This window comes from Nicotiana sylvestris, chromosome 11 (genome assembly GCF_000393655.2).
Source record: "Nicotiana sylvestris chromosome 11, ASM39365v2, whole genome shotgun sequence".
NCBI lineage: Eukaryota > Viridiplantae > Streptophyta > Magnoliopsida > Solanales > Solanaceae > Nicotiana > Nicotiana sylvestris.
Window position 1 is genome coordinate 147,709,228 of NC_091067.1, and position 15,191 is coordinate 147,724,418.

Genomic DNA, 15,191 nt, shown 5'->3' on the forward strand with positions numbered 1-15,191 from the left:
GCAATGAAAAACCCTCTTCTGTCGCATCAACGGCCGGAGTGACTTTGTCACCCACATCTACAGACCTCCTCTTTCGAGGTTGAAGATCTACGTCACTTGGAAAATGCTCACCGTCCTCGTCAATTAGTGAATATAAAAGAGGGACAGAAGTCTCAATAGCCGGAGCAGAAACGGAGGCGGAAGTGGCGATGGGTGGAATTGGAATGAAGGCAGGATCGACCGTAGTCGATGCGGGGGCAAAAACTGAAGGTGTATTGTCCCTCCTCTTCTGGAACATGGGCGTGGGAGCTCTCGACCTCCTCGAAGATCCCCTAACCGAAGCTAAAGAAAAACGAGAAAAGGAAAAATCAAGAAAGATAACAGACATAGGTGAAGAAACCACGACGTCGATGGTGGGGAACAAGTTACTTGCGGGGGGAAGGGATGGCCTAAATCTCTGAGAAAAACTCAATCAATCACGTATTCCCCTCCGTATGAGAAAGAGCCTGTCTAACCCAATTGGCAATATAGGTCACCATCTAAAAAGGTCGAGTAGTAGCTGCAAAAAAAGGGAAAGTCGATTAACCGACCCACAGTAAGGAAAATATTGGAAACAAAAAAAATGTAAACAGATACGAGTAGGGTTCGAAGCCTTAGGGAAGCCTGCGGCGACGGACACTATGACCTCAGTCTTGACAAAGAAATAATCAAGCCAGAAATGCTGACTAGCCTTGTCATCCATCCTCACCACCAAACATTTCCCCCCATGATGGCAAAGATTCAGCAAAGTCCCTCGATAGAAATGAGGGGCGAAGAGATGGATCGGGTGACATATTGTTATGTCAATGTCGGCCAATTCAGCGAATTTCGTCAATATCATGAACATATTAAAGATATAAGGGGCGAGTTGCGTTGGGCATACATTGTAGTAGCGGCATAACTCTTCTATCAATGGCGGAAAAGAGAACGAATATCCAATTAAGAACAGATATGCGTAAAGGGCGCATAAGCCGGGATGATGAACTTGTGCCTTATCGTCGCCCGCAGGGACTAAGTCCACATGACTAGGTAGGCCAAGTCTATCTTTGAGTTTGGTTAACCGCTCAACCGTCATCATAGATTTAAACTTCTCTGTCACCATTTTCGATGCCTTGTGGAAGTTGGGTTTAGCATATGGATAACGAGTACGATTTCCTCTACAGTAGGCAGGGTTTCCTCATCAACGGTAGCTCCGATGTCCTCCCCCTAGTCAGGGAAACAACGTCTAAAGGGATAGAGTGATCTTCTATGTGGATTTTTGATAGGAGGTCCGACATTATTGTGGAAAGAGATAGAGAAGCAAAGAAAACAATAGAGCGGTAAAAGGGTTCTGCGAAGTAGAAGAAGAAGCTCTGCTTATGGAAGAGAATGCGTGCGAAAAAGTTTCAAAATCTACAAACCACCCCCTATTTATAAGACTTGGGGGCTCCATAATCAAAATAGTAGGCCATGATTATCACGGAGATCGAAATGCCAAAACCAATCAAGGGTCACACGTGAATCGACGCAACGCATCGTGAAATGATGTCATCATGACGCATGACATCATGATATCACTCTTTCTCTTGGATCGGATGGATTTAATAGACTTCCTAGGAAATTCAAAGAATTCAATGTGTGCGGCCCTCAGAGAGCCACGTCGCCTAATCGTTACGACGAACACGACCTGTATAGAAAGCTCGGTAAGCTTAACCACAAACGTCACTATCCACTTATCGACCTCTCCTATAGGGACGACCTCGATAATTGGAGGGACTAACTGTATGGGCCAAAAAATATCTTTGATATGGGCAAGCCACATCAGCACCATGATAGCCTTCGTCGGCTGCCACGTGCTATTAGTAAGGTATCCACAAAGATCTACCCCAGGTTGAAGTAGCCTCGAAGCGATGAAGGGTGCGGTTGAAGATTCAGCAAAGATCAAGGTCGTGAAATCATCATAGTTCAAGGTCAAGGTCGAGCATCTCAGACAGAGTTATAACAACTAATATTAAGATAAGACACAAAAGAGAATATTCTCAGGATATATCTTGTTAGGGTTTCTAGGAACATGTTTTCTATAAATAGAAAAAGACACAATAATCGGGGGGGTGGGGGAGATATTCATTTGTATAAGCATACATTGACTTTATAGAGAGAATTTGGTCTTGTTACAAGCATACAAAAATAACATTTTTACTAAAATTCTTGTCTAGCATTCCCACTGGATCCAAGTGTTCAAAGGATTATCAATCATTCATCATTATCAGAGAGAATATATACAAATCTCACCCCTTTTTCGGGAGACTCACACACTTCTATTTACTTAAATGTCATTTATTGCTACTTGTTATTATTTAATGTCATATTCTATCTTTTTGGATCATTGAACACTATCATTATTGCTTTCATTCATGTCATCCGGACAAACATACAAGTTATTTGTCATAAAATCGATAACTTTGTCTTTAGAATATTATTATTAGCTAAACTTAACTCTTCTTTATTTAAATCTAATTAGTTGAACTATGATCTATATTTTTGGTCAAACATATTGGCCGAATTTCAAATTTTGTAATTTTTTAAAAAATTCCATTGGAAATGTACAAATTATTACTAGTTAGAACTTAGAATCGAGTAACTTCAGACTCATATATGCTTCACAAAATCACATAAGAATTGATATAATCGCCTATATTATATGAAACGTGAGCCGAGGGCCTTTCGAAAACAGCCTCTCTACCCCTTCGGGGTAGGGGTAAAGTCTGCGTACACACTACCCTCCCCAAACCCCACCTATGGGATTTTATTGGGTTGTTGTTGTTATATATAAAACGTGATCCTAAAATCGAGATAAGTCTTAATATGTTTAACTAAATTCTTTCTCAAAAAGCATTAAGTTGGTCAAACAATTAGAAGGTTTGAAATCGAAACAATAAGGTTAATCATGTGCTTATAATGTCTTTAATTCTTATAGTAATATATTGTTCACCCCTTTCTCCGTAGGAGATCATAAATAATACATGGTCGCTTTTTGGATAGCACATAAGCGATCTATGTAAATGAAAAATAATACTAACTAATTAATAAGCGATGAATCGGAAATTACGTAAGTAATTATAAATAATTCATGGGCGATTTCTAAGTAACAAATAGACGACCTATGTTTTCACCAGGATTCTCATTTTGAAGAAATGGTCCCGATAATAACTAATAAGTGATCAACCGGGGAGATTACTTAGGCGATCATAAATAATATATGAAAAATTTCTAGATAATATATAAACAACCTATGAATTACCCGGGACCTCCTACTTTATAAAAAATGATCATGGTAATAACTAATAGCGATCAATCGAAGATCACTTAGGCAATCATGAATAATACATGAGCGAGTGCTAGGTAATACACAAGTGATTTATGAATTCACCAGAATTTCCTATTTTATAAAAAAAATATTGGTAATAACTAATAAATGATCAATTGGAGATTACGGAAGCGATCACAAATAATGTGCGGACAATTTCTAAATAATATATATGCGATAATCTTGGTATTTGTCCATACTCCTCACCATTATTATTACATCAAAGAAATCCTATAATCGTTTCCTTGTTTTTGTTTTAAATTAAATTATTGCTTTAATTAATTACCAGTAATTTTTTTTCCAACTGTGGCAGATTGGAATTAGAAGTTTCTTTATTTTAAGGTTTTGGGAACCAACACAATTCGTCACTGTCGTCGTCACTCGATTAGCGGGGTCCCACTCATCTGACGTGTCTTCACACTGTCAGAACTTTACAGCAAAAAAAGGTACCAAAATAATAAAAAATGAAACACGAAAAGAGGAAAGCGTAACATCGCCGGCGATTACTCTGACGATCTTCATATTAAATCCCTCTCTTCTCTTCGAGCTTCGAGCTGCTCTGAAAAAACTCCGTTTCTCTCTCCTTATCGGAGTTGATTTTTCCGGCGACTTGCCGTTTTGAACTCCGGGGAACACTCGCAAGTTTCTTCATCTAAGGTGAGCTACATATTTCTCATTTCTGGCTTCGAACGGTTATAATAGATTAATTACTAATATATACGCGCGGATGAGGAAACTCATTAGGTTAATTTTTTCCCCTGATAAATAGAGCTGGTGGCGGCATTGGATGGGACATGGCGGAGCCACCGTCGTTACCGTTGAAGGAGAACAAGCTAGCCAAAGGAACTTTTGCGGTGGCCGGAATCATGTCTACTCTCGTCATTTATGGAATATTACAGGTCTGCTGCATCATGATCTTCGCAATGCGTGTTTTTATTGTGTGTGTGTGTGTTTCATTGATTAATAGAAGCATTATTAGTACAGTTATAAACAAGAATTTGTATGCTTTATACATCTCTGTTGGAGTGTAGCTTCAAAGAAGTGCTTACTTGGCGTACTTGCTTAGTAGGTACAATAACAACTACGTCGCAGTGTCCATATAAACTCGTATATTACACAAAATAAAAATAAAAGTTAAAAAGTACTTACTAGAAGTTCTTTATATTTTCTAATGACATATAAATCTCTAAAAGGCAGTTGAAGATAAAATGACAGTTGAAGGGTTTAGGAAATAGGAAGAACGATTTTAGTGACTGCATGCTGCCTAAAAGAAAAAGGAAAAGTAACTGTCTTTGATTTTGATAATGTTAAAGGCTTTTGAACGTTTCTTTTGCAGTTTGGAAAAAAAGAAAAAAAGAGAAAACATAGATGGTATTTAAGCTAATAGAAGTATAGGAATTTCTTGTCTAATGTGCTTTGGTTTGTTAATTCTAAGACACTTGAATGTTCCAATCACCTATACATATTTGTCTATTCACTTTCTTCATCTGACTACAACAACAACAACATACTCAGTATAACCGCACAAGTGGGATTTAGGGAGGGTAGTGTGTACGCAGACCTTACCCCTACCTGACGAAATAGAGAGGCTGTTTCCGATAGACCCTCGGCTCAAGAAAAGGTTAAAAGAGAGAGAAAGGAACTTTCTTCATCTGACTGCATACATTTTTTTGGATTGTATTAATGGTGTCAGCTATTTATAGTTTTGAAGAAAGTATTTCACAGTGTAAGTGCTATTTGATTACCGATTATAGGCAATTGAAATTACCATCTCAAGACATGCAAAGACGTTTCAGGAAAAACTCTTTGAGGGAAAGTTATTCTCTCTTCAAACCAATCTATAGAGTATCTAAATGGAACTGCCGAGCGAAGCTTGAGGCCATGGCTCTTCCTTTTAGCTTGAGATTCTCGTGTCATTCAGTATCAACAATGCCGGTTCAATATGGCCAGTTTGGTGTTGGACATGATAAGACACGGGTGTAGATATAAGACCTGTCACCTGTGTTGGATATGGTCAGATCAACTTTCATCTGGTTTTATGGGTTTTGCGAACTAAACCAGCAGCTGCAATGTAGGACCTCCTTAGAGGAAAAGGAGAAAGGTGGAGAATAAGAGAGCATAAGTTTGTCTTTTTTTTTTTTTTGAGATGGTAACATATTATATATTATAATAAAATCAGTACATAGGTTGTACTGAAACCATATTTACAAGTGAGTAGCCAAAAGAAAAAGCTTGGTCCTCAGGCCTAACAAGATTCTAGGACATCTAGGATTGAAACAGTATCTTTTGTGTAGATCTGTTTACACCAAAAGCAAAACACAATTAAGCTTGATCTTCTGCACAGAGTTTCTTCTATCCTCAAAACATCTGGAATTCCTTTCTTTTCCAGATTGTCCACCAAATACATGTTGGGACAGTTCTCCATCTATCTCTGCCTCTTGCTCCAGTTCTAGCTTCATCCCATCTGAAAAGAACTTCAGTAATCTTACTAGGCATTGTCCAAGCTATGCCCCTAAGATTGATAAAGATCTTCCATAACTGGTCAGTTATCTTGCAATGTAAAAATAGATGGTTGACTCAACATCTTCTCCACATAAGTGACATCTTGAGCACAATTGAATCCCCCTCTTTATAAGATTGTCTTGTGTCATAACAGCCTCCTTTGCTAGTAACCAAGAAAAACATGCTACCTTATAGGGAATCTTGATTTTCCATATATGTTTTCAAGGCCAGTTCTCTTGTATGCTGCATTCACCTTATAGAGATGCCACTGTTATGTCCCTGCCACCTTATTGTGTCCACCCCACTCTGTTATTATTATTTTTTCTTTGCAAAATCAGTGATGAGAGCATGATTGAGTCAGCTAGAAAACAAGTATGTAAAAGAAGAAAAACTGAAGTTTTTATACTTAGAATTTTAGTGATTATATAGTAAATTAATGCATAATCTATGTGCGTTCAACATATTTGCTGTATCCATACGTCCTTTTAAGGGCTCAGGCAACAAAAAACTTGGCATACAGCTCATATACGAGCTTACCTGACTCAGTCTAAAAAAGTGTCGTTTACACTTCACTCGGTGGACTCCAGCATAGCCTGGTCCAAGCAAAGAAATGTTCTTTTGAAGGTTGTCTAGTGTAAGAATAGTCTAAGTATGTTGAATCTTCTGGACTTGGATAATCTCATCTAGTCAACCTCAACTAGTTTCGGATTAAGGTGTAGTTGATTAATTGATAATATCACTCGGTGGGCCCACATCTTGTGAAAATGGTTCTTCTCCTCAAGCAGCTTACAGATAATATGCATAAAAAGAGTCAGTAAATCACATTTCTACTGAACAATTATATTCTACAATCTACTTATAATAAATTAGTTATCATGTGCAACTATTCTCTCTGAAGTTGAAGCAAACCATACTTAAATCCATACCATAACTGGCATCATGAATTTTACCAACCCTGTTAGGTCAAACTATCTTCGCATATGATAGCAGTGTAGGGATTTTTCCTTTATGTTTTCATCAACAAAGAATTTATGGATTTTCCATTAGTTAATTAAGAGTTCTATTTTGGTAAAGCCCTACTTTAAGTATTAAGCCGCTATCATATGACTCATGTTTTGCATTTTCTGTTCAGTATGGTACTAAAGAGTAAAGACTAATGACCTTTTTATCGGAAGTATTAAAGACGCTATCATATGGCTCATAGTATGTCTTTTTCGTTCAATATAGTGGGTAATAAAGACTAATGACCATTTTATCTCTCAGAATACTTTGTTGCTTCTTAGTTGCTCGTCAGTTAGAACAGTTCATATGTTTTTGTATATAGTTTAACTAGATACTCACTGTACCTTGTGGAAATCCAACTGTTGATGATGACTTCTCTAGGATCTAATCCTTGAACCCCCCCCCTAGCAGGCCTCTTTTTTTAAGTGAAAATTTGATTTAATCTGAAAGGGGAATCTCTGTAGCTAATCATATGTTCGTTTTCCGTCTTTTTGCAACTTCTTTCCATAGCTTCATCGTTAAAAATGCCTGCTTAACCACCAACTTATATAAATTTAGAGTATTATGTATTTTTTATCTTAACATGGTGGTGGAATGTGTACCTGCAGGAAAAGATCATGAGAGTTCCTTACGGGCCGCAAAAAGAATATTTTACATTCTCATTATTTCTGGTTTTTTGCAATCGGATTACCACGTCTGCAGTCTCTGCCGGAGTTTTACTGGTACTAGAATCATTGCTAGCTTAGTTCATCTGTTTCTATTGTGTATTAAGAGCATAAGGCTTATATAATACTGCAAATATTCTTTGCGCATTCTCTAATCTGCTTGTTATTCCTGGGAATCTTGAAAGAACAGATAACATTTTACTCCTTTCTTTGTTTCTTATTTTAATTTTCAGGCAAGTAAGAAGGCCTTGGACCCAGTAGCTCCACTCTATAAATATTGTGTTGTATCTGTCTCTAACATCCTTACAACTACTTGTCAGTATGAGGTAAGTAGTAGCATATAAGACATAAACCAAGAACATCTAGAGACGAAACTGAAAAATGACTTACATCATTTAAAAGATTTCTCACGATGTATTATAACTAAGCATTGGTTATTTTGATGAATTCTTGCTTCAGGCTCTCAAATACGTCAGTTTTCCTGTTCAAACCTTGGCAAAATGTGCCAAGATGATACCTGTAATGGTAAGTTAACTTGATGAATAGATTGTTGTAATTGCTTAATAACTACTGCATGCAATTTTTCTTGGTCTGGACTTCTCTAGTATATGCATGATTAAAGCTCTATCGCAATGTGTTTGAGTCGTGGCATTGCTATTTCTAGGCTTAGCTTTGGCATTTTGTTTGTGTGAAGATATGACCCTGAGGCCTAACTTAACCCCGAAAGCTAGCTCATAAGGGGAGAATTGTTAAATACTTCCCTCAACCAATTTGGGACTTGACACTCTCCCACACGCCCAGGAATGGAACTGGAGCATGGATAACATAACACGGGGGCTCATGTTAGTTGGTGCTTCATGTGCAAAAGCTCGGGCAAAGATGTAGATCATCTGCTATTGCATTGTAAAGTGGCTAATCGGTTGTGGAGAGTGATCCTTAATTTGTTTGGGGTGCAATGGGCGATGCCGGGTATAGTGAAGGAGTCGTTGCATAGTTGGGTTCACATGAGTGGAAAGAGAAGTCCAAGGGCATGGAGCGTCGCTCCCTTAGCAATCATGTGGGTGATATGGAAAGAGAGAATACGAGGGCTTTTGAAGGGGTGGAACAAGATTTTGTGAAATTGCAAAGTAGTTTCTTGTTCTTAGTTTCTTTTTGGTGTACTGATGAGGTCCCTATATGTATAGAGGATTGGATCTCTTTTGTTGAGAACTATATTTTGGTGTAGGTTCTCTTTTTTGATATACGGCTTGTATACGGGTTAGTCCCCAGTTGTTAATAAAATTATTTATCTTATAAAAAAAAACGGGGGCTAACATTGAGAAACACCATAACAGGGATCTGGCTCTGATACCATGTGAAGATATAGCCTTTGGGCAATCTTCCCCTTATTAGATAGCTTTTGTGATTGAGTTAGGCCTAGCTACTCATCACACCCATGATATCATATTAGTCTACTTTGAAAATCCGTCGCATTTATTATTTCTAGAATTTCTCATTCTTATGGAAATCCAATTGTCTGGTTAAAAATTTATTGGAACACAAAAAGTATTGGTATTTGCTTAGTTGTATGTCACATTAGACATATACACCTAACCAAGAACCATCTCTTTTGCCCAGATACTGAAAAGGCCTGTTGGTATAATTTTACATTAGACATCTTAGAATGGGATGTTATTTTTCTTACAATGTTCTTGTAGACATATCGTTAACTATTTAATCGTGCTTTCTACTTGATATCCTTTTCTCTTTTTCTTTTGTGTTGATGCAGATCTGGGGTACTATCATTATGCAAAAGAAGTACAAAGGACAGGACTATCTTGTGGCATTCCTAGTAACCCTGGGTTGTTCCTTATTTATTCTGTATCAGGTAAGTATCTTGTTTGAATTGCTTGTAGGGTATTAGATGAATTGCTGCTTTCTCAAATTATGTCAAGAATCATTTTCAGAATATTGTGTTCATGTCAAACTTTTATAAATGATGTTTACCGGCCAGAAAAATCTTGTATAATTGATGCATATTTGATGTCATAGACATGGTGTGATTTTCATCAATTACTGAAACTTTCTTCTATTATCTTTGAGAATTCTGATTCAAAGCATCATCTGTTAAATCAGTCAGTCGTCCACATAAGATCATGTTATATTTTTTTGTTCAGTTAAACCTCTCACCTTTGATATATCTACCTGCTACTTACTCTTCATACAGTTTTCTCTCTCTTTTTTGGTGTGTGTGTGTTGTTGGGGTTTGGGGGGGGGGGGGGGCACGTAAAAAAATGTCGTTGATAATTCATCAAGATGGTGCCACTTGCAAATTATGGATATACTTAAAAGCTCTGCAAGATCCAATTATCTATACAGTGTGATATACTTGTTATGCCAAAAGCATAAACGAAATAAAAGGGAGCTCTTAACTCTCCACAAAGGGTTTTCGCACCCTGAGCTTATACTATTTTTTTGAGATGGAGAAAATACTATGAAGGTTTCTACGGTTCAAGTTGACAGAGTTGTTGGCAAATAGAATGTATCGAAGTTTTCATTTAGCCAAACTATCGTTGCACTACTCAACTAGTCTCTGAAGCAGTTGAAAAGTCCAATGATTCGATATGTACAATATGGATAAATTCAAGTTTCAGAGCATAGAATCTCTTTTTCCTATTTATCATGAAATTACCTAGAAGGCCCCAACCCTAAGTGAAGCTTTCCTGAAGCTAAACTTATTGTTCCTACTGTTGATAATATCAGCATGGTGCCCCAATCTTCCGCTTTTGATTGAGCCTAAGGGTCGTCGAAATTGAAAGTCTCAAGAGCTTTGTTTTGTGGCTTCCCAAATGAGACTGAAGGAAACATGCTAATGGTTGAGTCTTGCATAAGTGACTGAGTTTTCACCACCAAAGAGTTTGCCCAAGAATCCTATCAAAACTTCTTAGCCTCTTTGATATTACAGGTTTCCATAGTTTTTACTGATTCTCCGAAATGAATAGATGCTCACTAAAGAGATTCATGTTTTTGTATGTTTTTGGAGCGCTATACGCCAACTTGTAGAGATGACTGGATGAATTTTGTTAAAAGACACTCTAGCTTGTAGAATTCTTAAATGGTGTACTCGTGAACTGGTTAATCCATTTTCCCGGTAAAAGTATACTTAAAACCTTTTTGTTTCTGATAGCCATGCTTGTGTTGGTCTGCTAAGTTCTGAACTTGCATTAGCTTCTGAGATTACCTCCACTGGTTAATGCTTTTGCTATTTTGTGTTTGGTTTTAGGCAGCAGGTGACATCAGTCCCTTCAATAGAGGAAGAGAAAGCACAGTCTGGGGAGTTTCTCTGATGATAGGCTATCTTGGGTATGCATTATAACTCACATCATCTTCCAGCATTCTAAACCATCAGTCATTGGATTAATGAAATGCTAAGTTAAGAAACTGGATTTGCTAAAAGTCAAGACTTGCTTCTTGAGAAAATTGAGTATCTGAGCTTCTAGACAATTGGCATTCAATCTCATAGCGTGCAATTGATTGATATTTGAGCATTGAAGTGTTACATACTGTAGCTTCTCTTTTCCTTGACTCGCTGTATATCTCACTTGTCCTGTAAGATCGCCAGAAAAGATTGTCCTTTTCGAAGACATACCACTTCATGATCTTAACTGCCAAGTTGATCCCCAATCCAGCAATATAACTCAGTTCAACGTGCATTGACAAAATTACTGAACTATTAAATACCTATGTCACGGTGTTTGCATCAGCATTTGTTAGCTTTGGTGGTTTACAAAGTGCATTTGGTATCATATTCGCCTATTGCGAATTCTCAAACTCATTGCATCCCCCCCTGCTGTGCGCCCAGTAGGATAACATTCTTCTCTTCTGATGCTGTGGCCCAACCTCACAGCCTAATTAATTGGTCAACTGAAGAATTGTGAAAAGACTTGAGTGAAATGGAAAGTTCATATCATGGTTCTCCACCTCTTGCCCACCCAAGTGCAGAACCAAGAAGGATTATTTGGTCAACTGAAGAACTGTGATGAACTTGAGTGAAATGGAAAGGTTCATATGGTGGTTCTCCACCTCTTGCTCCACCCAGTGCAAAACCAAGAAGGATTACCTGGTGCTGGTATGAAAGATTTTGATGTTAAGTGGAAAATAAAATAAAGATTCATATATCATAGTTTCTGCATGTCAGGTATATTAAATACTCGCCAATACACACATGTACAAACTTTTAACATTAGATACCAAATATACTTCTTGCCACTTTCTCATTCTTCAGTTTTGTTTCTATAACCTCTTTTGGGGACATCTAATATTTGAATGGAAGACAATTTCTTGAAAGAGCATCGCTGCCAATTTGCTCCTGATGTTTGCACGGGACATATTGTTGTTTCCTTTTTTATTTTGTTTTTTTAATTATTTTCTTTTTGGATTGTCGTTGAGAGCAACACCACGTTGTTATTCCCCTGGGAAATTGAATGTTTGTTTGTTAGTATCTGGATATTTTTTTCTAGGATGTTCACAAGCTTTATCAGTCATCTGATCTTACAGGTTTGATGGCTTTACGAGTACTTTCCAGGATAAACTTTTTAAAGGCTATGATATGGAAATACACAATCAAATATTCTATACAACGGTCTGTTCTTGTCTTCTTAGTTTCATCGGTAAGATCCCGTTTATTGGAATTCAGTGACATACCTTTGCAACTATTAAGTTTGTATTTGGTGGACATTTGAGAAATTCACTTTACATTTCCAGAAGATAATATGCTGGACCATTCAGTTGTTTCCAATGTCTTCTTGCTGAGCATGATAATATCCAGTTCTTCAGTCTATACCTGCCTGTATGTTTTTCATGTGCACCATGGAGGGAAGGGTGTGACTATTATTTTTAGGTGCCTCATTGTGGTTGTGTTTTACATAAGACTGTCACAGAATAATAATTCTTTAAGTTGTCATCAAAAATTTCTCAAACACGCTGATAGATTCCAAGATTCAGTTTACTTTTGACTTTGAAATAGTTAACTTATTATAAGATTTTGAGTACTGATACCATTTGCACCCAATTAAGTTTCCACGATAATTTCAAAACATATTTGATGTAGAGGAAATATTATGCACTTTTGTTTACATGATTGAGGATTAAACTCTAGCAGAGACATCTGCAGACAGTTGAGGCTACTGATTATATCAAATTACGTCCCTGCTTGTGGTATTTTGCTATAATTAGTTTGTACTGCAGGTACTACTGGTCGAAATACATATTGTTATTTGTTAATGAAGTTCTCTTGATGCACGCTTGATACTACTACTGATGTTTATCTAGGTTATGTTCATCATGACTAATATTAACTGGATTCTGCTCTCTGTCTCCATGTAGGTCTAATTTTACAAGGCAATCTTCTAATGGCGATAGATTTTGTATCCCGCCATCATGACTGTTTCTTCGATATTGCTCTGCTTTCAACTGTAAGTTGTCCAAGTAGAAGTTGATTTATTTAAACAACTATCCTGGTTTCACAAGTATTTGTGCTGCCAACTCTTACTGTCACTAAAAGATGCATAATATCATGAAGCCAATTATCTTTACTTTCGGAGTGGAAAAATGGGAGGACTAAACTGATTGTTGTTTTGGTTGCAGGTAGCAACTGCAAGTCAATTTTTTATTTCTTATACGATCCGCACATTTGGTGCTCTAACATTTGCAACCATAATGACCACAAGACAGGTATTAAGAAATACTATAAGAGTTTGAAAATTTGATCTTCTTCCTTCTAAACTGGCCATGTGCACAAAACTAAAATGTGATGTCTTATTAAATTTGTGTAGCTGGTGAGCATTTTGCTGTCATGCTTGTGGTTTGGCCATCCTTTGAGCTGGGAGCAATGCATTGGAGCTGTAAGCATCAACTTCACTCTATTGGTTTTGTAAGCTGAAACTTCTTTACTTAAAAAAGAAAAAAATATGTTAGTTTGATTTCTTTTTATCAGGTTATCGTCTTTGGATCCCTTTATGCAAGAACCTTCTTGAAGACTAAACAGAAGCCGCCATCGTTGGAGATGACTGAAACTAGAGCTTCAGGTCCTTCATAAGGAAATCTATCACGAAGTAACTTGTGACCATCGGAATAAGTGAAGTGAAATAGCTCTCTGCAACTTCGATGCTGCTCGGAGAAAGATGTAATTAAACTGAGGCATGAATGGGATTTCTTTTTTCGGAATTCCAGATGGAAGGCAACCTTGCTGTTATTGCATTACAACCTTGCATATGAAAATGGCATATGCAATGGAGCAAGATTTTGACAAGCCTTCCTCAAATCTTTGCATGTTAAATTGCCACCTCACCAAGCAACAGAAGTTCTATGATCTTTCGTTCAATTAACTGTGGACTTCTTTTCCCATTTTTGGTACTTCAAAAAAGATGTAATACACAGTATGCAATGCATACTTGTTTTCTCTTAAGGAATTTGGAACTGTACTAGTAGACATCAGAAATGTATGAGGTATGTGTTGTGGCTCTAACCTTTTTTCAGCTTTAACTCATTATCAGCTGGTGGCTTTCACAAGGATCATTCATATGAGTAATCAACGTGTAAATTTGATGCAGTGGAACATGACATTATTTGAGTATCAAATCTAAAAATTGTACGTTTGGAACTGTCATACTATGGGGGAACTGACGAGGAGTACTCCAAACTTTAGCTGAAAAACACGAGTTGCACTATGGGTCTCAAAGAGGCGGGTCAGGCCGGATATTGGATGAGTCGAAAACGGGTAATGCAAAAACAGATAAGGGGATCCGACCCGATTCATATTTAATACAGATAAAAAAAGGCTTATCCGGCGGATAATATGGTTATCCATATTATCTATGGCTTCTTGAATATGATTACTTTTGGGAGAAATTCTAGTTTCCCAAGACATAAGAAAACTCCCAATTTGAGACTTTACAAATGTAAAAGTTAAACTCATTGGTTATCCATTTTCTAAGTGGATAATATGATTCCTATCCATATTTGACTATTTTTAAAAAGTTCATTATTCAACCCATTTTTAATGGATGATCGGGTGATAACTGTTTTTTTTTCATCTATTTTGCCACCACTAAGTTACACCATGTTTGTTTGACGCTTTAATAGTAATGTGGTTGATCACATGAAAAATGAGACATTACGCTTGATGTAATCTTGTAATTCATGGTAAAAGATGAGTATCAACAGCAAAAAGATTTCTTTTGTTTACGCAGTTTTACAGTTAGTAATTTAATAGTACATGTTACCGTGCGCGAGTAAGTGGAAAAGAGATAAGCGAGGCACGTGCAATTGGTCTGCGATTGGAGAAAGTAAACCAAAAAGAAGTAATACCTCTATTCACTTTTACTTGTCAAGTATTTTAAAAATAAATTTTTATTTTTACTTATCATTTTTCGTATTTCAAGAGAAAAATAATTTATTTATTTTTTTTGCCCTTGGCAATTAATTACTCGTTCTAAATCATCTTCCAAATTCATTAAGATTATACATTAATTAATATGCGTATCATGAAAAATTATACACTTTATTTATTATTTATTAAGGAATATGCAAAGTCAATAGTGGGCAAATAAAAGTGAACGGGATGAAGTAACAACAAAGTATAAAAGGGGGAAAATAATTGACAATTTGTCTTGGAAATG

General features: G+C 36.9%; 1 protein-coding gene across 2 annotated transcripts; it reads left to right on the forward strand.

The window, feature by feature from the left end:
• Positions 1 to 3,830: 3,830 nt before the first annotated feature.
• LOC104246903 (UDP-galactose/UDP-glucose transporter 5-like) lies at positions 3,831 to 14,122 on the forward strand. 2 transcript variants are annotated; one of them, XM_009802807.2, is made up of 12 exons: positions 3,831 to 4,021; positions 4,134 to 4,263; positions 7,477 to 7,590; positions 7,767 to 7,859; positions 7,993 to 8,058; positions 9,302 to 9,400; positions 10,796 to 10,875; positions 12,070 to 12,182; positions 12,898 to 12,986; positions 13,159 to 13,245; positions 13,347 to 13,415; positions 13,508 to 14,122. In XM_009802807.2, exons 2-12 carry the CDS (start codon positions 4,159 to 4,161, stop codon positions 13,607 to 13,609), a joined length of 1,017 nt encoding a protein of 338 aa, XP_009801109.1. In that variant the 5' UTR covers positions 3,831 to 4,021; positions 4,134 to 4,158; the 3' UTR covers positions 13,610 to 14,122. The 2 variants fall into 2 exon arrangements, with proteins under 2 accessions (XP_009801109.1, XP_009801110.1); XM_009802808.2 differs by having other exon boundaries at positions 3,913 to 4,021; positions 4,109 to 4,263.
• The last annotated feature ends 1,069 nt before the right edge of the window (positions 14,123 to 15,191 follow it).

What these genes read in the sequence shown, in the direction of transcription:
- LOC104246903 (XM_009802807.2), top strand. Translation starts at nt 4,159, where the DNA reads ATGGCGGAGCCACCGTCGTTACCGTTGAAGGAGAACAAGCTAGCCAAA. An exon ending in CCTTATTTATTCTGTATCAG is followed by an intron (nt 9,401 to 10,795) that starts GTAAGTATCTTG and finishes GTTTGGTTTTAG; the next exon opens with GCAGCAGGTGACATCAGTCC. An exon ending in GGGAGCAATGCATTGGAGCT is followed by an intron (nt 13,416 to 13,507) that starts GTAAGCATCAAC and finishes TCTTTTTATCAG; the next exon opens with GTTATCGTCTTTGGATCCCT.